Raw genomic sequence first — 24,029 nt, 5'->3', positions numbered from 1 at the left:
CCCAGTACAGCGAATATTCTGCACCAGATCCCTTGAAGGGCCTAGTGCTAATAACCTGCAGCTTGTCACAGGTAATAGGTGAGAAGTGTATTCCTGAAGTGAACAAACTGTGCAGGCATTCTTAAGAACTGAATTCTGTACATAATCCATCACTGTAATACTCTTGCATGTGTTGTTATGAGAAGAATAATGGTGTTTCAGATTGCAGAAAATGAACCCCTGTTAACTAGGGAGATTGAAATGTTACTTCTAAATCAGGACTGTCTCAGTTTGTTGAGTACACTGTATATACAGACATGACTTTAGAAGATACATTTTTATAAGAAGATCTTGCACTGATGTTCCTGTTCTTGTGCTGTGTGACACGCGTGTGGCTGATGTTTTTCATGGAGCAGATGGAGGCAGCAGGTGTTGCGTTGGTGTTGAGGTTATAAGACTCACACTGAAGAGATGCGTTCGGAAATATATCTGCTTGGAAATTAGTTGCAATTCAATTGTGTAGGTATCAAGTGCTAGGACTGTCTATCACACACCCTGAATAAATCTGGCTATGAGCCCTCATTGGATCCTACAACAAAAATCCATCTTGGACTATAACTGACCATGTACGAAAAAGTTGACTGTTTATTTCTGTATACTAATATTCAACAAAAGTCAACAAATGAATATGTATCAAATATTTAAATTAAAACAGTAAGGCATAATTGGAAGTCACCAGTGCAGATGGAGTCCATAGCTATGATGGAAGACCCTATAGCCATGTGTATCAGGATGATGTAACACACACCCACCTCCATGGTTTCTTAACGTTTACTTGTCCACACCCCTGTAAAAGCCCCCAGAGGATTGCACTTAATTTTGGCATTGTTATCCTTTCTGCTTTACAGCTTGAGATCACTTTTCAGTTATAATATTGAATATGACAGGTCATTAACACATTTGTTTTCTTCACATGTGTTTCCAAACTTGATTTCCTATTAAGGAAATTAAAGTATTATACTGTGATGAAGTCATTAAGTTTTAAATAGATTTGCACCTAGGTATCATGTCCTATGCTTACTTTTGTCAAAGTTTGTCATGCTATCAGTGGACCAAACTAAACCTCTCATTTTTTGTTTTGGATACAGAGGTGGATAAAGATAATGAGGAGATAATGAGTATGCAGAAACTGTGTGATAACTATCAGACAAATGTATTCTTCCTGTATGCATAGATTGCAAAAGGAGTACTATGCAGTGTGTTTAATGTAGTAAAAAAAAAATGTATATATGTATAACACTTCAGCATGAGAGTCGCAGACTGGGGATATGAAGACAGTCGTTGTCTGTGGGGGGGGTGTAAGCAGCGGGTTTGTTAGCCAGTATATATAGTATGTATATATGTATTTAGACATACCACACTGTGAAAATTGATTTAGCTCCACCAAACCACTATTTAATTATTCAGATCTACCAGGAGTCTGACCTTGACCATGAAGAATGACAGACTGTGGGCATAGAACTCGACAAGATGGATTGTTTTCACAGATTGACCTTTCTTCATTGTTTACGTACGCCAGGATCCAGGCCTGTCCTAAGGAGAAGACATCAATCTAAGACTGAAATGTACATACATAACACTGAGCAGCAGTGCTGAAACTGTGTGTCCAAATCAGAGATCAGTGTTACGGAGATGAAATGACATGAGGCTTATTTATTTAAGGGAAAACAAGGATGAATCAACCTAAACTCCAACATAATTCTTGGTATCGTAGGTTGCTTATTCAAGGTCAGAGGCACCCAGTGGAGACTTATAATATATTTCCTGCTACTGTACCTGCTTTGCATTTGCCGATTCAGAGTTTCAATTGTCTTGTTTCATGGGTGCTCAGCTTTTAACATTATCTCTTTTTGCATTTCCTTTACTGCTGTTTGATACACCCCCACACGCGCGCACACAAACACAGTTGAGATCATTGACATCAATGAGGGCTGCAGTGGTACTTAACTAATGACCTCCGTCTTCATTTTTTTGTGATTTCTCCACAATAATCTGAATGGCTATCTTACCTTGAACTCATGCATGTTTCAATCTGAGAAACAATCTCTTGTACAGAACTGTGTCAGATGTCTTCTGGGAGCCTGGGATATGACATACCATTACTATTATAAGTTCCCACTGTTAATTTCATCCAAAAAATCTAACAAGTTAGTAGAGCAGTTACTGGTCATATTGGAAATATCTCCTTTATACACAATGCACATGATCACTCTAGGCCGATTCCTTTGCCATTAGTAAAAGTGACTGAAATATATGTGTTCTGTTATTGTAACAGAACAGTTATTGCTGAGATTGCATGACGTCATGAGAAAAGCGAGCGGTCCTGGGGAAGGCAGACCCTCGCCATGGAAACGAAACAAAGGCCAAGGTGTTCTGCGATTGGCTCCAGTAAGGTAGTAAAAATAGAGCACCTAGGAAACCAGCCCCAAGACCTGACGCTGTAGCGTTCACGAGCAGTCCCAGTACTGCACACGGGCACCTGACGTGCTGCGATGCACGCTGAAAACATGGCAGCTGCCTGTGGAAGGTTCACAAAGCTCGAGAAGACATTTATTATTGTTACTGCCCAGGTTCAAACTCAATGGCCGTACAGCCTTCTGCAGCCGGAGAATCTGTGATGCATGCAGATAGGGAATATGACATTGTCTTATCCGGCAATATTGATATTAATTACGATGAGCAGTTAACTGGAAATCAAAAAGTGTGAGACATCAAACTGAAAGCTGATCGGGCTCGAGACAAGTGTCAGAGAAGGCTAAGATAGGATGTATAGCTCTGTCAATTGAGGACTCCACGTGATGTTTGAGCATAGGCAATTTTGAACAAGTATGGTATTGATTTGCTGTAAAAATTAATTCAATTAATAACAATGTCAGCCACTAATTTGCTACTGTATACCAGTTTGAGAGAATTAGGATCCATTTGGCTATCTCTATAATTTAAGTGCCCATATACAATGAGGGGAAAAAAGTATTTGATCCCCTGCTGATTTTGTACGTTTGCCCACTGACAAAGAAATGATCAGTCTATAATTTTAATGGTAGGTGTATTTTAACAATGAGAGACAGAATAACAACAAAAAAATCCAGAAAAACGCATTTCAAAAAAGTTATAAATTGTATAAAAGACACCTGTCCACAGAAGCAATCAATCAATCAGATTCCAAACTCTCCACCATGGCCAAGACCAAAGAGCTGTCCAAGAATGTCTGTCAGGGACAAGATTGTAGACCTACACAAGGCTGGAATGGGCTACAAGACTTCTCACCAAGCTGCTTGGCGATGTGTGACAACAGTTGGTGCGATTATTCGCAAATGGAAGAAACGCAAAATAACTGTCAGTCTCCCTCGGTCTGGGGCTCCATGCAAGATCTCACCTCGTGGAGTTTCAATGATCATGAGAACGGTGAGGAATCAGCCCAGAACTACACGGGAGGATCTTGTTAATGATCTCAAGGCAGCTGGGACCATAGTCACCAAGAAAACAATTGGTAACACACTACGCCATGAAGGACTGAAATCCTGCAGCGCCCGCAAGGTCTCCCTGCTCAAGAAAGCACATGTACAGGCCCGTCTGAAGTTTGCCAATGAACATCTGAATGATTCAGAGGAGAACTGGGTGAAAGTGTTGTGGTCAGACGAGACCAAAATCGAGCTCTTTGGCATCAACTCAACTCGCCGTGTTTGGAGGAGGAGGAATGACCCCAAGAACACCATCCCCACCGTCAAACATGGAGGTGGAAACATTATGCTTTGGGGGTGTTTTTCTGCTAAGAGGACAGGACAACTGCACCGCATCAAAGGGACGATGGACGGGGCCATGTACTGTCAAATCTTGTGTGAGAACCTCCTTCCCTCAGCCAGGGCATTGAAAATGGGTTGTGGATGGGTATTCCAGCATGACAATGACCCAAAACACACAGCCAAGGCAACAAAGGAGTGGCTCAAGAAGAAGCACATTAAGGTCCTGGAGTGGCCTAGCCAGTCTCCAGACCTTAATCCCATAGAAAATCTGTGGAGGGAGCTGAAGGTTCAAGTTGCCAAACGTCAGCCTCGAAACCTTAATGACTTGGAGAGGATCTGCAAAGAGGAGTGGGACAAAATCCCTCCTGAGATGTGTGAAAACCTGGTGGCCAACTACAAGAAACGTCTGACCTCTGTGATTGCCAACAAGGGTTTTGCCACCAAGTACTAAGTCGAAGGGGTCAAATACTTATTTCCCTCATTAACATGCAAATCAATTTATAACTTTTTTGAAATGCGTTTTTCTGGATTTTTTTGTTGTTATTCTGTCTCCCGCTGTTAAAATACACCTACCATTAAAATTATAGACTGATAATTTCTTTGTCAGTGGGCAAACGTACAAAATCAGCAGGGGATCAAATACTTTTTCCCCTCACTGTACATACCGGACACAACACATAGCCAAAGCACATATCTAATTACATTTGTTGTGCTTAATTGTCCAGTCTCGATATCGGCTTGCAGTACATGTCTGTGTCAGTCAACAGCCAGGATACATTCTAACCTAACTAGTTACCTCGGAGAAAACCATGACCAGCATCTTACTCTGATCTACAGTTGCAATACTATTGGCTCTATAAAGATCTTGAGCTGACACATCAGTGCTGTACCTTCACAAGCCAGCCAAGGATTCCCTACGCCAGACTCCTGGAGCACAAGTTCCTTAGAGCACAGCTAATTGCTAGCTCATCTCAACAGACATATTCAGCATCTAACAATCTAACGGAGGCCCCTTTGCACGCTGCTCTGCAGAAAGCTGTCATTACTGCAATTTCTCTTTCAAGCTGTTTGGGCTGATAGCACAACTGTGACTTTGTGAGGTTTATAGACATATAAACAGATATATTTATGACACCTGCATGTTCCTGTCAGTCCACATCACAAACACAGACATTCCAGCTAATGTATATTTGAAGCTTTCAGGCAGCCAATTGTCAAGTATACTTTCTCATTTTAGCCTGTCATCCATTTTTGGTGTTTTTGTAAGTCTTCATGTGTTGAGTTTCGAAACCACAGTGAACTTGTTACCGACTATGTTTTCTTGTGTGCATAATTAAATGTCTTCTCATCAGATGTAGAGGGTTTGCCTTGCATTCATATCCATGCATGGCTTTTGTTTTCTTATTTGTTTTTGTTTTTAATTAATGAATTAAAGACAGACTGCTTGTTTCTCCTCCAATTTTGTAACAACAGAACAGATAACTTCGCTTCACAGAGCTGCACAAAAGGCAATGAATCATTTATGAGTCGACACTGAGTCACTGTGAGGCACAGGCCGCTACTCAAGATTTGACCTTTGTCTGCCTCTCCTGAGCAGTGTAAGGTTAATAAAAAAGCACAATTTCGCAGGGCACGCGCACGCTGTTAGCTATAGCCATGTTACTCTCAAGGGTCATAGATTATTTAGCTCACTTTTGCTTGCCATTTGTCTTTGATGAAGGGCTGCTTGTTAGAGATTACAAAGTTAAGAATCTCAGCTGCTTCATTATGTCACCCGAATATCCTGGGGGGAAATGCATAATCCCAGTAGCACTTAAAATGTCAGAGTCAAAGCAGTGTTCTTTGTTGTTTGATTTGCTTTCTCTTTGTTTTTTTTAATTTCTTTTTCATTTCTCAACTTTCAAGCTTCCTTCAGAATTACTTTGTTTTGTTTAGAAAAACACGATTACATGTGTTCCTCTTGGCCCAGATAAACCATGACAGTCGTACCCATCAGAGTTGAACCTAAATATGTGATTTATGTTTGTTTAGGCTGGACTAATCATGTAAATCATAGAAACTGTCAGGTCAGAGGTTAGAGGACACGGCAATATGCAAGATAAAAGCTTAAGTATACTTTCAACCTGCATGAATGAACTTAATTTCAACTTTGGTCCAATGAAGCCAACAATGAGGTGGTGTAGATAGTATGGATCAGATCAGAAACACTGAGGAAAAGCTGCAAGACCTATTTGATATTTTGTATTAAACCTACAGCTCATTTTTAATTACAGTGTATGTTACAGTTCATAGATTAATCTTATGTACTTGTATATTTGGTTTGTTTTTATTCTTCTGGTTGAGCAATGTTGTCTGCTATGATTAACTGTTCAGCAGGACTACCACTTTGTTTTCTGAATCGCTTGGGATTCTCACTACACAGGTGATGTTTTTATCTCGGAAGAATATGCTGTTTCGAATCTCGTTTTCTTTTCTTTTCAGCAGCACTTTTTGTAAATTTGACCCATCATAACAAAATGGGGGGGGGGGAGGCTGCTTTCTGCTATAATTACAATAAGTCATAGCACAAAACCTCTGACTGCAGCTCTTTAATATGTTAGATTTTACCATATTCTCACACTCTGCAGTTAGTCTCAGAAAGTTAGAGGTCATCATTATTCTCTTCAGGTTGTCAAGTTTTCTGCCATGCTAACAAAAGATATTGAAAAATGAGTGAATCACATGTTCATGTTATACATTTTTGAAAAATTACCAAGTTTCCAAGTCCAAGCAGACAGTGTCTGTGAATAATTAAGCAAATAAACCTGTCTGCTGCTTCAGCATCTCTTACAGTTACCTTGGAGCACACACACACACACATTATTCATTCACAACACATCCATTAATTTGTGCTTACAGCTACAGAATGGTTGGCAAATCAGTTTAGGAGAATGCTTGTCTTTATTGTGTTGACTTACCAAATACAGAGTAACTAGTAACAGTAACTAGCTTTGTAGGGGGTCCAAAGTGTTTTGTCCATTTTATCTACAAAGTCGGAGAAGATTGTATTTCTGGCGTTAAAATGTGTTCATTATTAGCAGGGTATTTGGATTTGCAGGGACACAGTTTCCTGGTTGTATTCTACTGCAAGCATTTTCTTCTGATGTTATGATGGTATATGTTGCTCCTTAACTGATAATGGTCTTCATTGTTTATAGGTGGCAGTATTCTGCACTTGAAGGCATTTGTTGTACTGGTGAACTGTATTTTTCAAAGTTGATACCCAGCCTGCCCAGTTAAAATGGATCCAGATTATCAGTCAGTCACAAAGGTGAACCCGGGCATGATCACATAGTTTCTCATGGCATAGCACTTCAGAAAGCTATTAGTCATGAAGGACACATCAGTACTGGATACTGTGTGTATATGTATGTAGATCTATATGGGAAGACTTTACAATAGCATTCACCAACTCTTAAAGAATTAGTGTTTGAATCCCACAGGAAAAACATATGAATTTAAATAGATAGCTATATATGTAGAGAAAAAGATAGGTAAGATGCTGTCCTTCAGGTTCGTGTCTGGCAGGTTGGTCCACGTCCCCTGCTCCAGCATGCGTTGGTATTCACTGCAGTGCTCTGCCAAGGCTGCGGCAGCACTACAGCACTACTAGTTTTGCTGTTCCTGCTGTAACTGCCTGCAAGCCGTGCTGTGGATAGCGAGGGCTGGCAGTGCGTCATAGTCTTGGAAAGCTGGCATCGCTGCCTGCAGCACAACAGCCTGCAGGCATCTGTGTCCACCAGGCTCAGAAGGCACTACATCCACATTCTGAACACTTAGACTTGTTCAAAAGCTCTTCTATGTTCAGAAAGTGAACAGTATTAAATTAAAAAGATAATATAATTCCTTCTGACAAGATAAACACCCAAGACCTTCAGTTTCCTTACTGGTGCGGAGATGACGTGGTTTGTTTATCACACTGTGTGCAGGGGCTGTAATGATGAAATAAATAATCCCTGTTGTGTCGGCTGTGCTGCAGCGCTGCTCTCTGGTCTGCCAGATGATGGCCGACACAGGGAAACTCTTGACAGAGGGAGCCCAGAGAGTGGAGTTTCAGGGGGGTGGGGTTGCCTCCTGCCTCTGACGTATTGAGGCTGCGAGAGAACAGTAAATCTTCAGAGCCATGCTGCAGCACAGTGGAGACAGCGCGTATTTATTTTCTTATTCTTTCATGATTAAGACTACAGCTCCAGACGGGATCTAACAAACGCAACATTGTCCTAATATTAGTAAGGAAACAGAATGTTAATCCAAATAATCTGGATTTGGTTCCGGCCTACTCTGTGTTTCTGTTAGGTTGTACTTGGGGCCCCCTAAAGCAGAAAGACATTGTATGTATATATGCTCGTTTGTTTCTATGTTTGTTTATTTATGGATTTTATAATTTCCCTAATTTTCATGACTTGTAGATATAACAGGAAGGGGACACATTGGTTGTATACAATTACAAAGCTTTGACTACAATGCCTTGTACAGGTAGTGCAAACTGTATTGTCTCTTTGACCCTTATTACTCCACTTCCACAGTCGAACTGCAGCTCAAATTCTAGTGTTCTCAATTTAGCTGCAGGGTACAGGGTACAGGTATGTAATTAGTGATTCGCTGGTCAAAGTCAAGGTCAAAATTCAAATTTTGTCGAGCCCTGTTTCTCTTTAAGTAGATTTCTTGTTAGGTGTATTGCCAAGCTGTTCTGAATAGGAAGTGTTTTGACAGCTAACAGCCTGATGGAATTAAACCCTAATCTCCTCCTCCTCTGCAGAATTCGTTGATGAGGAGTGCTCCCCTCACTAGCGACTCCCAGGGACGCAGTGGAGCTCGCTTCCACATGTCCTACGACAAGAGATATGTCATCAAAACCATCACCAGCGAAGACGTCGCCGAGATGCACAACATCCTGAAGAAATATCACCAGGTACGGAGCACGGTGGCCAGTCAGTGCTGGGGGTTAACTCCCTATCAAATGACAGCTGGCATTGCTTGAGAAACACACACATTATAAAAAACATTGGTATGGCTGACATGTAATCCAATAAAACTATCAATTACGACATATGAACATATTTTCATCTACATACGCCTTTTCAATTATAATTTTTTGTATACTGCCTCTCTTCATTGTGGCTCTCCTATTTTGGAAAAAACTTGGTTGTAGCTCCCTCTTCAGCTGTGCACACTGTAGCAGTTGCCTCTCCCTTTCCCTGGTAACTATGCACTTTGTCTACCCCTGCAGTTTATCGTAGAATGCCACGGAAACACACTTTTGCCGCAGTTCCTGGGCATGTATCGGCTCACGGTGGACGGAGATGAGACCTACATGATCGTGACAAGGAATGTTTTCAGCCATAGACTGTCTGTTTACAAGAAATATGACCTGAAGGTAAGGCAGGGAATGGTAACACACAAGTTATTTTCTTTACTTGTCTTTCTCTGCATTCATGCCAGAGGTGATCAAACGCAAGTACAAATCAGACACAGCCAGGTAACTGTTCTCAATGAGATTCCCATCTATTTGAGACCATGGTTGCTCACACGCTCGGTTTCCTGCAGCTCGCACAGTCCCCTGTCACAATTAGAAACAGTGAGTGTGTCCTTTAACATCTGCTTTTATCTGTTGCCTGTTTTAAGTGCGACTGCACATTGTTATGTGCTGAGGATGATGGTATAATAATGGAATCCAGAAGCCATTCATTCCTTCACTGTTGTTTGGATCCATTAAGATATGTTATGTCACCCAACACTAAACCACATTACTTTGTTTTAAACTGCTGTGAATGAGGGTAGTGTTTTCTGCTGTCTCCTTTGCCCTTTTAATACAATTCATATCAAAGACTAGAGTATCCAGTATAAATTCTCCTTCATTCAAATTAAAATATTAAAAATGGAGGCTCTCCCAAGTGGCTCAACAAGTAAAATGATCTGCTCAGAGAACAAAGTTGAGTCCTATAGTCCAGACAGCACTCAGCTATTCTGTAAAGAGATGCCAAGGAAACCACCTGAATGTCACAGTCATTCGTAATTGTTTGTTAATTCATTCACGTGAAATGCTGTAACGCAGCTCTCCACATCTTGTTTCTTTCAGGGCTCCACGGTGGCCAGAGAAGCAAGTGATAAGGAGAAGGTAAACCAGCCCCCTTCCATATTATCGCCTTAATGTGGGAAAGGTGCCGATGGAAATGAGTTGCAGACCATGCTGATGAGACACCAGTTTACGGCAGTCGCATACCTTTATAGATGTTTGTTGTATTCAAAAGCCATATGGAAAGAGCAGTGTTCCAGCATGGAGTTTGAAATGTCGGGCTGGAGTGGCTCAATCGGGAGGAGGAGTTGCCAGCTCCAGCCTGTTTGTCATTCTTGCAATGGCAGCGCTACCCATCCTTTTGTTTACGCCCATTTCCTTCTGTGTTAATCAGCTTTTTTACTGCCGCCCATCAGTGGTTTTTGTTTCATTCGTGTCATCTCCTGGAAGCACCTCTTGCTTCTTTCCCCTCCTATATCTCTATATATCAAAGCGGCAAGCAGTGTAGTGAGTGACTGGTAAATGCCCTTGTGTTTTTTCACCTAATTTTTATTATCAGCTATTTAGCCAGAGGTGGAGACACCTGGGGGTGGAAAAGAATGTGAAATAGGATAAGACGGGTGATACCCATTTTATTTTTAGTAAAGCCTCCGGCAGCAATAAGCATCTTGCAATAGTGACACTTTTTATGAAGCTTATTTTAAAGAGGCAAGCAGAGCGGCTTTTATATATTTTTCGTTTTCTTTGCATCGATTTGGCTTTCTCATTTCTCCATGCTATTGTGTGTCTAAGGTGTAATTCGTTTCATTTTTTTCCTGTCTGGCCCTGCTGTGTGCCATGCTAACTATAGTAGTATCTCCAGCAAGGCCAGCTTCCATAAACACTGCTGGATAACACATGTGATGGGCATCTACACAATGCATCCTGGGGAAGCAATTAGGCCACTAGGTAGGAGGCTGGGGTTGACATTTAATAGGAATCAATATAAGAAAATAACACAATCAGGCCAGAGCCTGAAACCACAAGACCTGAGGTTTGAGGTGGGGGCGGTGGTTATGATAACTGACCATAGTTAAAATGCTTTATTGAAGGTCAGGTGACTGTGTCTCGAAGGACCCTTTTAAGCCCCTCACCATACAACAGGTAACTAGACTTTTTAACTGGAAAGCAGCTGTGGCCTTGGTCCGAGCCAAAGAAAGCGGATTCAGAACTAATTATGAGAGAGCTTAATGTTTGGAACACTTTGCTCAGTTACATCTATCAGCCCGATACATTTGGTACTGATCGGAATGGAGTGAGTTCTGATGGGCCCCCAAGACCTGTTCCTCTTTTTGGCTTTGCTCTCAAACCGTTGATCTAATAAGTAATTTTTTTGCAGAGGAATTGGTTCTCTGCAGGGATATGGAATCGGAATTGTCTGCTCTGGTGATGCTCCCAGCTTTGTTAAATGTATTCTTGAATTTGCATAGCACCATGGAGAATATCTTGCCATCTTTGCCCGGTGTTCCCCAGTGAAGACAGGGCTGGATCAGAGCTCCCGGAGCCTCTACGCTTTCTAACAGCCAAAACGAACCAAAATCAAACCTTGCACTAGCTAAGCAGACCGGCAATTCGCAGAGAGAATAATGTAAGGAACCTTTCTTAAATAAATCAATCAAGACCATTTATTTCTGACCAGGTGAACACAACCCACTGTAACCAGGAGTTGAATCTGAAATTGTTAATGGGTGAGATCTGCAGCAACGTAATGGTGTGTAAATGAACCAATCCAGATTATAGTTCTGGGAGTGGAATTTCAAACAGAACCGATACCATCTTTGTGTGAATACTCTTGGATGCTTGATTCCCCTTCTTGAACTGCTCCTAAAAGGGAATATATTCAACAAGTGCAGAATTCTCCCAGATTGGATAGAGCCCTTTCTGTTCTGATCTGATCTTCGGTTCTGTCGGAACTGTACAGAACCCTTCCATTGTGAGCGCGTCATAATTTTCTTCAGCCTGTTTTAATATCATATTTTTGTGGCCAGAATACCTAGTAACTGCAGCATGGCAGATGGAAATTGAAACGGGAGAGAAAAGATAATGGCATTGCCCATCACATCACAGCATGTTTAACATTTGAGAATGGAAGCAAAGGATAATGAAGTTGATGCACACTGCTGCTTCTAAACCTAAATTGCACATTTTATGTTTTCTCTTCCTTTGCTGATGATTCGCATTCCTAAAATCACAGCTGAGTTACGCATTATAGGAGCCTTATCGTAGACCATAACTCTTCAGGAACCACTTTCCTTCTCGGAGGACATTTCAGATTGCACAATGCTGATTTTGAGCCAGTTAATCAAAACCTTGAACCACCTGCTAACCGCAAACTACCAAACGAACCTTGATAGCGGTTATATTTACAGGTAGAAGAAAGAAGCAGCCACAGAGTAGTTTTATAGTTTTCTTCTGTTAGCATGTGGCTCACATTTTTTAACCTTTAACATGTGAACTTCTGCGGTGTTGTACACAGGAACTGAAACTTCTAATCGTGCTTTATTTTTTCGTTCTTTCTTTATTTATCACCTGACCATTTGTCTCTAGTGCTAGGGAGGCTCAGTTAGCATGCACAAACACTCAGCATGTCGTTTTCTGCGAGAGCAGACAACCAAATGACAGCATCTTCAAATGTTTTTAAGGAATATTTTACCAAATAGTTTTCTTCTTTTCTTGTTCTTGTTTTGTTTAGTTGTTTTGTTATTAATATGAAAAATCTGCTTCATTATTCTGCAAATAAGACTATTTATGTATGTGTATGTGTATGTATATATATATATATATATATATATATATATATATATATACAGTGAGGGAAAAAAGTATTTGATCCCCTGCTGATATTGTACGTTTGCCCACTTACAAAGAAATGATCAGTCTATAATTTTAATGGTAGGTGTATTTTAACAGTGAGAGACAGAATAACAACAACAAAATCCAGAAAAACACATTTCAAAAAAGTTATAAATTGATTTGCATGTTAATGAGGGAAATAAGTATTTGATCCCCTATTAATCAGCAAGATTTCTGGCTCCCAGGTATCTTTTATACAGGTAACGAGATGAGATTAGGAGCACTCTCTTAAAGGGAGTGCTCCTAATCTCAGCTCGTTACCTGTATAAAAGACGCCTGTCCACAGAAGCAATCAATCAATCAGATTCCAAACTCTCCACCATGGCCAAGACCAAAGAGCTGCCCAAGGATGTCAGGGACAAGATTGTAGACCTACACAAGGCTGGAATGGGCTACAAGACCATCGCCAAGCAGCTTGGTGAGAAGGTGACAACAGTTGGTGCGATTATTCGCAAATGGAAGAAACACAAAATAACTGTCAGTCTCCCTCAGTCTGGGGCTCCATGCAAGATCTCACCTCGTGGAGTTTCAATGATCATGAGAACGGGAGGATCTTGTTAATGATCTCAAGGCAGCTGGGACCATAGTCACCAAGAAAACAATTGGTAACACACTACGCCGTGAAGGACTGAAATCCTGCAGCGCCCGCAAGGTTCCCCTGCTCAAGAAAGTACATGTACAGGCCCGTCTGAAGTTTGCCAACATCTGAATGATTCAGAGGAGAACTGGGTGAAAGTGTTGTGGTCAGATGAGACCAAAATCAAGCTCTTTGGCATCAACTCAACTCGCCGTGTTTGGAGGAGGAGGAATGACCCCAAGAACACCATCCCCACCGTCAAACATGGAGGTGGAAACATTATGCTTTGGGGGTGTTTTTCTGCTAAGGGGACAGGACAACTGCACCGCATCAAAGGGACGATGGACGGGGCCATGTACCGTCAAATCTTGTGTGAGAACCTCCTTCCCTCAGCCAGGGCATTGAAAATGGGTCGTGGATGGGTATTCCAGCATGACAATGACCCAAAACACACAGCCAAGGCAACAAAGGAGTGGCTCAAGAAGAAGCACATTAAGGTCCTGGAGTGGCCTAGCCAGTCTCCAGACCTTAATCCAATAGAAAATCTGTGGAGGGAGCTGAAGGTTCGAGTTGCCAAACGTCAGCCTCGAAACCTTAATGACTTGGAGAGGATCTGCAAAGAGGAGTGGGACAAAATCCCTCCTGAGATGTGTGCAAACCTGGTGGCCAACTACAAGAAACGTCTGACCTCTGTGATTGCCAACAAGGGTTTTGCCACCAAGTACTAAGTCGAAGGGGTCAAATACTTATTTCCCTCATTAACATGCAAATCAATTTATAACTTTTTTAAATGCGTTTTTCTGGATTTTTTTGTTGTTATTCTGTCTCTCACTGTTAAAATACACCTACCATTAAAATTATAGACTGATCATTTCTTTGTCAGTGGGCAAACGTACAAAATCAGCAAGGGATCAAATACTTTTTTCCCTCACTGTATATATATATATATATATGTGTATATTTAAATTTAAAATATTTAAAATATCTTAATGTATAATAAAGGCGCTAAAATCATATTGTCATGACTTCAGAGAAAAATATTTATGAAAATCAGCAAAAATAACATCTTTACGTCATCTTTACGCTACTGGGTTTAAAAAGTACACTTAAAAAAGTGTTAAGTAATTTATGACAGTTCTCATTTTTCAAATTAATGGTAATTTGTATCTAACTGCCTGTAGATAAGCAGGGAAAATATGTAATTGTCTGCATTAAAGGAGCATTTAATGTAGTGAAAGGTACAAGCAATTAAATTCCTAAGTACACCCAGTACAAGTACATAGAAAACATGCAATTTGTGCCAAAACAGCGTTTTTAATTATTGATTGAAATTGTTTCAAAATGTAATTAGTACAGTTCAAACGAGGGCTTCTGGCCCCATCATGTAGACCAGATGTTTGGCATAATGATAGATACTGACTGAATTATTTGTTAAATCCTATTTTTGGTTTTCACCTTGAGTTTACCTTTCATCTTAATCTCTCCTACTATGACGAATGCAATTCTGAGACATGCCCTTATTGAGAACCATTTCCGCACTATATTCATATTTGGACAACATTACCAGCTCATAAAATTGAAAGGTTGTTGAAAAATAAGGTGTGTGCATCACATCACGCTGCAGCTGTTTTTCAGAGCAGTACCTCTGTCAATTCTTATTTTATTATTGTTTTTGTTAGTTTGTTTATTCATTAGTTGATTGACTGATTGTCAGATTTTCTATTAAGGCTGTGTCTATTTGTCAGGTACTTGTGCATTTTGGTGACATACTACTGCAGTGTAGGCCTGTCTGTCTGGGCAGGAGGCACTTTAGGATGTTTTACCTGTAACAGTGTTTTACTAAATAAAATCATTAATTAATCGCTCAGCTGCCTGTGGTATGATAGGAACAAATCAAGAAGCCATATCTGCTAACTGTCTGGGAATAATTTTGTTTTAGCTTTATAGACACAGCTCACAGTGTTTTGTGCGCATATGTAGCTAAATTGATCTGTATGTAACAAACGTGTGTTACCTTCGGTTTACAAAAATAGATATTTTGCCAACAAAAGACACTAGGCATTATGAAGAAAATAAGTCATATTTGCGTACTGGCTTTCATATTCGACATGGCTTCAGGCGCTTTCATTCATTTAAATATCCTCCCTCTCCCAACAGAGATGAAACAGAGATTGCTCTGTGTATGTAGTGGGTGTCTTCATATCTCACTGTATGTATAGGCATGTGTGCTTACACACATACTTGTATTCACTCAAAATGGCCATGCACCTTGAGTTAAGTATCTATGCTTCACAAGCCATCAACCACAAATTACACCTGGTGGTATGCTGCTGGTTTCAAGTGGTGTAGTGTGATGTCTAAAGTATAACCGTGCTGCAGTGAAACATGTAGTTTAGCACCTTTCAGGATGTAGCCTCACAGTGCTAACAGTGCTGTGAATAAGAGTGTGTGTATTGATATACTTGCATACATTTATGTGCTTATTTGTTTTTGGATGCTTGTCTTGCCGTCTTTCTCTCTCATATATATATACACATACATATCTTGTGCAATCATATATACATTGTGCAAACATATACTGTATATGTAACAATTGTACTGTCTGTGTGTGTGTGTGTATATATATATATATATATATATATATATATATATATATATATATATATATATATATATATATATATATATATATATATATATGACCATTGCAGCCCCATCACTGTGCAGTAATTGAACAAAATCAATTACTGTTGCTGTTTCCATCGATTTATCATCTGTAATGCTTCAGTTGGTTGTCACCCATCAGTTATCATGGTCGATGCCACTGGCTCAATGGGATATGGCTGGGAATGCTTAGGCTTTGTCATAGTGTCACTGCGTCACACTGTTACTGTCATAGTGTCACTGTGCCATAGTGTCACTGTCACAATGTCTCTGCGTCACAGTGTCACTGTGTTGCTGCATCATAGTGTCACTGCATCGCTGTGTCACTGCGTCACTATGCCACTGCATCACTGTCTCCACTATCATGAGTGAGTGCCTTCCCTGCCAGCTCCCCTCAAACTGTGTAGGATGCCAGTAGAATCATGGTCTGTTAAAATTGAATTCAACATCTGTTTTTATTTCTTACCTTTGAAGAAGAACTGCCGTCTCTCTGCTTTTATACAGATTGTGTGAGTTGTGGTAAGTAGGGCCAGTGTTCTCTGGAATATGTGTTCCTTTACAAGAAAAAATTAAAACACTTTTCAAAATTCCCTTATTTGTTTTTATGATTTTATTTTTTAGCTCAGCACTTACAATTAAAAAAAAACATCATTAAATTATGGACTTCGTTGATGTATTATGATGTCATTAACAGAGTTCTCCCTCATTTATCACACTTGGTTGCTTTATTACATATGAAGATGCAGGGAAAATGCAGGCTGAGGATTTCAGAAAGATGTGTTCTGCATTTGCTTGGAGAGACTTGAATCTCTCTGCAGCAAATCTTTGAAACATACAAGAAGAGTTGCATATTAGAACACAACAGAGCAATCAGCATTTTGTTGCTGTATGTTACTCTGTCAGTTAAATATTTAATTCAGTTTTACCAAAATTTGATTAGCAGCTGCTTTTAAGTATGATATCAATATGAGAGACGTAGATAACTTTTTTTTATACAGCTGTAAAATACATCTGTGATTACAATCGGAACTCATCAGAGAATTTCATATTCTCTGCTAGTAATGTCCAAAGGCTTAGAAAGTAACAGAAATTTAAATATTTTATTAATAGTGTTTTTCTCACAGAGAATAGTCCTTTGTAAGCATTTACGTTAGAATGTAAAATTGACCTGTGGGATAACCGAGTTACCCCCTTGCAAAACCTGCTGCTTTTCTGTAGGTTTGTGTCTCTTTTAAACTCCCATGTCTGAACTACAGTAAACCGTAGTTTTCAATTTGCATAATGCCTGATTTCATTTGGTTTATTTTTGTTTGTTAGTTTGCTTTGGTGTATTTTGTTTTTCAATTTCCGGAAAGCACTGGCCCTGGTGGTGATGACTTTCTGCCGTTCTGAATGAGCTGCCTGAACTCCCTCTTCCTCATTGTCTTAGCAGCTCCGTCCCGCAGACGAGGGCCCCAAATCGCGAACTATGAGCCAAAGGCTGCAAACGATCAAGATTGCCACACGTTTTTACTGCTCCATCAGAAACGTAAGAAACACGCAGCAAAGCAACAGTAGCCAGTCGGCGCCTTGAGACATCAGTCAGCACCCATACGTAACAAACATAACTATATATATATATATATATATATATATATATATATGTGTCATATGCTTCATATGGTAGAAGTGTGTGCTTATATTTTTCTTATACAGAAATGGGGCCAGTTTGGGGATTTTAAAATACATGTGATTTATTTTAAATACATTTTACTCTGTAAACCATATATTTATTTTATATAGTTTAAAAGTATTGCAGAAATACACCTCACCACATATTTTCAGCCTATGAAATAAATATATGGATGACAAAGTAAAATGTATTAAAAATATCCCATATATTGTAGATGTGCAAGAAAGGGGCCAATTTTGGCACATGGAAATATAAGGATCACCTATTTCTACCAAATATTAAAAATGTATGTTTGTTCCGAATGGGCACCCCGTCATCTACTTGTGGAGGATCTGTGTTGGCACTGACAGGTCTAGACACGGCATATAACCTGCAGTAATGTTTTGTTTCACTCGATGACTGTGATGTCTTTCCCTGAGGATGCCAGGTGTCCGACGGCTCACACGGGGTTTGGGTTCAGAGACTGTGCCACCTGTGTTTATCTGCAGCAGGAAATGAACTCAGTCGCTCAGAGGCAGGCAGGGCTAGAAGAGCAGAGGTCTACAAATGGGAGCCCCTGACAAAGTGTTCTCTTTCAGGCCGTCACAGAGGGAAACATTCTGTACTCTATAACCGCTTTAGTAAACCCCAACTGGACTGCCAGTCTTCACATGTGTACCTTGACCTCCAGTCCAGTTTTGTTTATTCTTGCAGACTGACAGAACTCTGAGGTTTTGACTTCCAACTCCACTGCAAATCTTGATTGTGTTCGTATATTTATTATTTATTTCTTAGCAGACACCCTTGTCCAGTGCTACTTACAAAATAAGAGCAATACAAAGTGCAGTTAAACTTGAGCATAGTTTGAAAGCATAATACAGCCATCATTTGTCATGCATCCCGCTTGCCAAATGGACAGTGTGTGGCCTTCAGATATGACCAGAGTTTGGCAGATAATCATAGCAGTAATCTGAATCTGTACCTTGTTAAATCATTTCTGCCATATAGAGGGTGTTAAATTTGAAGTAACAGGAAGGTATTGCAGGGGTAGTATTTTTGATTTTCAAATTATTTCCTTGAGTCAGAAATGGTAACGCATCATGTTTCTCAATGTGAAATGTTCAAACTGCGCACACAGGACTGCAGCAGACCAGAGAAAGGTGTTAAAGTGGTAGACCTTAAGTGACAAATGAGTTCAATTAACTAATTAAAAGCTCAGGTGGAATGAAGAGCAGACCCTTTGCCCCCGATGACTGGATTTGAAGAACACCTGATGCATTTTTTAATGTATTTCTTTGCAAGTCTGAAAACAGCTGGAACTGATACAAAGCCACACACTGTATTGAACTACTGACTGTTCACTTTGTGCCATGAAACTGGAAGCAAGAAGTCTGGGCTCGGACTAAAGGCTATAGTGTGCCAAGGCAACATTAAAAGAAAATAAACGCACTACCAATGCAATTGCAAAATCAGAGTTTAATTGGATTAACCTTGGCTTTAATCAAGTAAAAAAGAAATTATGGATGCTTGCCAAGCTCTTATGCAGCAACCAATATAAGATTGAGAGCTTTTATAGGGACTTAGAACTGTCATCATAAGCATGACCCATGTGTATTTGTTCATTGCCTCCTATTTAAATTTCTAAATGGATGTTTAATAATATATCCATCTCCTTTGCATTTTGGCACCAGTTTTGAAACTGCTGATCAGGCAGCAGTGAGTTCGACTTGGACTGTCACATACACACAATGGGCAGTGTGCGGCTTTCTGCATGTGCCCTTGCTCCAGGTGGCTAAATCCCTTGCCTTTCAAATGAATTAATTCCTCTACGTTTCTCAGCCTGCAAGTGTTGTCGGCACGGATGCGATAGATCCCTCTCGGCTGCCGGAGAGACGCTCACTTCACTGCCCTGGGCTACACCTGTGGGCTTCACAGTACTACACAACACTGCACAGTCCTATGAAACAAGGACTGCAGTTGTGCTGTTTACCCAGAATACTACACTTCCTACTGTATCTTTACCAAGCCTTGCATGATGCCCAAGCCTAAGTTTATAGATACACTGTCTGGAGTTTTCATAGTCGTATCATATCTATGTCAATGCTGCTTTTTAATGTTTTTTTTTTCTTTTAATACGACAGGGCTGTGTAGTCTGCTTTCTCTCTCTCCAGACACCACCCAGGCATTCTTGTTAAGGGGTTTGGTAAATGAATGCAGCAAATGACGACAAAAACCAAAAAATAAGAATCACGTTACCCTTAAGGCCCTGTGTTAATTGATATTCGTCCATGGTGGCCAGCAGAGGTCGGGAGAGTGTTGCTACACTGCAGCTCTTCACATCCTTTTTCTACACAAAAAGTTAAAAAATACTTTCACAAATAAGGATTAGCTTACCTTACCACTTAACTTCTTCCACCTGAAAATGTACTGCTTTTGGTAGTGTCCCGACTTTTTAGCTCTGCGTTTACATGTTTACAGACTAATGCAAATACTTTTCAACTTGTTAATACAGCTGTTCAACTTCATTATATGTGTTAATGGCCACTATGTTTATCCCATTCAGAATCAGTGAAGAAAATAGCATGTGGTCCACAACTGGATTTCAAAGTGATTTCTGCCTTACGGTCCAGTCTGCCTGCTGTAAGGAATGTAAATGGTGCATGCATACACTTACTGGGAAAGGGATCAACACACACATGTGGAGCACAGCTGGGAGCTGTCCTGTAACTTAAAAGACCATTCCTGACAGGGGGCTTAAGATGAAGATGCATAGAAGTGATACTGTGGTCTTCTGTGTATTAATCTGTGTTGCCGACAAATTAAATAGTTTCTGCCTTGAAACATGAAGCGCTGATAGATGGATTAGTTTTAATCATTGCATCATCAGTTCTCCTGGTTTCTTCCGTCTGATAAAAAGGGAATTTCACCCCTTGATACCATATAGAGAACTGTATTACTATTGACTCATTTGTGTTTGTTCATAATCTCCGTTCTGTGTGTATTGTTCCACGCAACAGACTGCTTGCAGAGTGGTTGAGATAATCCATGTTCTGTATTGATCTTCACCACTCTTCTTGTTTCTTGTCTTTAAGCAAACAAAAATGTATACGATAGTTTTAAAGTGTACAGCCAAGTTGTCTTCGGAGACCATTTCAGATTTTAAAAGAAGAGCAAGGAAAGATCAATAAAGACACTAGAAGAGCTCAGTGATTTGCTTGCGAACTGGATTTCTGCAAAGTGATGGTATTTAACAGCGTTGAGCACCCCCCCTCTAACTGTAATCAGCCTTTCAGTGTATTAGCACCTGATAATCTTCTGAATCTCCCTGAAATTTGTGTTCAATCTCATACCTCACTATTAAATGTTAAAGGTATTTTTTTTCCTTTCACCTTTTGACTGGGGGGGTGAAAAACCCATTGAAACCTGTCTGTTACTGTCTTTTGTGATCAGCATATGGTATCAACATGCCACTGGCTCCCACCTCAGTCATCTAGTGTCAAGCAAGCAGATTGATGGCGCTGAAGTCTTTTCAGAATGGGTGTCTAACAGGACGGTTTTCAACTGCTTCCCATTCTGAAGGATAGGAACATGAATCAACAGCAGCTTTCAAGACACTTTGCAATTTCCTGTCTTCAGTTCTCTTGGCTTGGACAAATGCAGCATTTGTCAACCTCTCCTTTCCTTTTCAAATTCCTGGTTCTTTTACTCCTGTTCACCAATTCTCACTATATGGCACTGTGTAGTTTGTGAGCACTTTATGACCCTGTTGTACATAGAGACATTTGTTCTATATGTGTAAGACCTTAGAATATCAGTTTGAACCAGCTGTCTGCAGGGTATATGTGTCCCAGTCTATAACTGTATTACCCAGATAGATCTACACGGGCAGCCATAATTGTTGTGCCACCTTGATGAAATCCTACCCAGCAAGGCCTATGATCATGAGGGAGAGTTCATTATTTACATAAAGAAAATGGGCAGAGTTGGGCTCCAAACCCTTTTGATGTGGTGAGGAAAATGTTACAAAAAACAGCAATACTCATGAAAATTAAACTGTAAATTCTGGAAGAAAGGAAGAAAATGCTGAACCCTGATGTTACGGAGGAGAATAAAATAGTCTTTCCCATCGTCTAACACTGGTATTTGACATGTTTGTTCGTTCACTTCACATGGTGCCTGTTGGCAGTTTGTTGAAGGCAAATACTCATCAGCAGATTAACTGTTATTGAACGGCTAGTCAGCAGCTAGGCCCATTTTTGTGAGTTTGAGTAATATGACAGTTTCAAAGAAGACCCTATGTCAGACACTTGACTTGGAAAGGTAAGTACTTGTTTTATAATCGTAAATTGCGCCTTTATTTAACCACTTGCCTACAATACAGTTCAAGTCATTCCATAATGTTACTGCCATAGAGCCTAGTGATACGCTTCCCATAGTGCACCTGCTGTAATAGTGTGTTTCTCATCAGCAGTTATGTGTGTTGGGATTCATATTTAATAGTGAGTTTTCTAAAAGTCAGTCATTGTGACACCTCTATTCACTTCTACGGCATAAACAGTCGAGTGCAAGTATCCTCAGGGCATCGTGTGCCTGCCTGTCTCCTGTGGTCCTGGGAGCAACTGAGTTTAGAAGCGTCTCAGTGCTGCCCTCTGTGGCGAGCGCTGCGAGTCTGTAGGGTCTCAAAGGTAACCGTTTATTTGATCAATTTACCTAATACGTTTTTGCTTCTCCCTTCGTCATTAGGCCAAGGAGCTGCCCACCTACAAGGACAACGATTTCATCAATGACGGGCAGAAGATTTACATTGATGAGAACAACAAAAAGATGTTTCTAGAGAAACTGAAAAAGGACGTGGAGGTGAGATTAAACACACTTCAATGCTCATGGTTTTGGTTGCACCACAGAGAAAGAGCTTCCCCGGGCCTAGCCGGCATGAGGCGCCTACTATTCCTCTGTAGCCAATCAGAGTGCTGCGGCATCTCAAAGCTCTTTAGTACTTTACAGCAAAGGGAACACAATCGACTTTAAAGTGCACAAGCGGCCCGCAGGTTGAACGGTCAAAAAGAACAGAGGCATGTAATTTCTGGGGAGTGGGAGCTGCTAGGGCACATAAGGCTGAGACTACACGAACACACATTCTGAGCACTGCGCAGGCTTCGCATTGTGCTGCTGTGTGAAGCAATTGCAATATGCCAAAAACTGTAATACAACTACTTCTGTGAAACAATAAGCTAATTAAATTATTCATAACTTGTAAGATCATGTGGAAATAATAATAAAGTAATGATAATAATAATATTAATATTTAGTCACACAGCTGACATTTATCTGAAGAAAGTCCATAAAAGTTAAATGTGTAAATAACAGTTAAGTCATCTCCTGTAGGACATCATTTTTATATTATTGTAAAAAAAAAAAATGTTTCTAAAAAAAATACAATCTATGAATTATGTTCACCGCATCGCACTGCTGTCCTGACATTCTTGGTGCACAGAACCAGAAACCACCCTCAGTGTTATTAGTTGTATAAAAATAAAATAAATCTTAGGAAGACTAGCAACTTCAACAGCATGTTCCCAATATAGCCTTCAGTACAGCTGGAATGTATCTATGTACAACTAACCACAATACATAACTCCATCCTCATTCCTACCACATGTACTCGATGAGGCTGAATGAGAAGACATACACGTACAGGGACCCTCCACCACATGTGCTGAGGAGAGAGAGAGACTTTCCTTGCTTACTTTTCAACACTTAATTTTCCATTAGAGAGATCCTGGAGAACTGGTAGGGATGGGGGTGTAAAAAACTACAATTGTCATGTTGGTAGTTAAGTGGTCTGTGCTGCTGCAATCAAGCAGTGGCTCCAAGAAGGAGTATTAAAAACACATTCAGGAGTTGGCAATGCTCTTCTCATCTGAAAGCATGGGGATTTCTTCAGTTTCCCTTTTTTTTTCCTTGCAGCCACAGTGGTAACAGATGTATTGATATTTTCAGGCCTAGAACAGGGCTTTGTTATACTAGGCATTGCATGTTGCTGAAGGTGGGCAGTGTAGGCAGTGCCATAGCTGGAAGAAGGTACGTTGAGAACATTTAATGTCAGCAAGTGGGAGACAGGAAGAGGCGATAATGAACAAAGGGAACCTATTTCTGAGCAGCTCTTTCAGTAACAGTATGCTAGGATAAGGCATATTTAAGCCAAACTGAATTCACTAATTAAAAAGGAAAAGAAAAAACAGCTTAAAGAGGTTATTTACTTCTCTTGTGATATCATGTAGGAATTTCCTAGAAACATTTGAGTTTGATGTCTGTGCTCACTTCTTTTCCATGTTTAGTTTTTTAATGCACAGGTTTAGCTGAAATAAAGCACCTGCCTTTTAAGTGACATACGACTGTAAAGTGACT

At 40.2% G+C, this 24,029-nt stretch overlaps 1 protein-coding gene across 2 annotated transcripts in view; it reads left to right on the top strand.

The window, feature by feature from the left end:
• The window catches only part of pip4k2ab (phosphatidylinositol-5-phosphate 4-kinase, type II, alpha b), an 87,308-nt gene that overhangs the window by 51,786 nt on the left and 11,493 nt on the right, over positions 1-24,029 (top strand). The window contains exons 4-8 of one of the 2 annotated variants that reach the window (XM_066724746.1): positions 8,581-8,733; positions 9,052-9,198; positions 9,901-9,939; positions 17,403-17,498; positions 22,365-22,478. In XM_066724746.1, the coding sequence (XP_066580843.1) occupies positions 8,581-8,733; positions 9,052-9,198; positions 9,901-9,939; positions 17,403-17,498; positions 22,365-22,478 (549 nt within the window). The remainder of the gene's footprint in view (positions 1-8,580; positions 8,734-9,051; positions 9,199-9,900; positions 9,940-17,402; positions 17,499-22,364; positions 22,479-24,029) is intronic. The other variant, XM_066724752.1, reaches the window with a different exon arrangement.

Source organism: Amia ocellicauda, chromosome 2 (genome assembly GCF_036373705.1).
Source record: "Amia ocellicauda isolate fAmiCal2 chromosome 2, fAmiCal2.hap1, whole genome shotgun sequence".
Taxonomy (NCBI): domain Eukaryota; kingdom Metazoa; phylum Chordata; class Actinopteri; order Amiiformes; family Amiidae; genus Amia; species Amia ocellicauda.
Note: the sequence above shows the minus strand (reverse complement) of the source record. Positions and strands in the feature narration are given on the sequence as shown.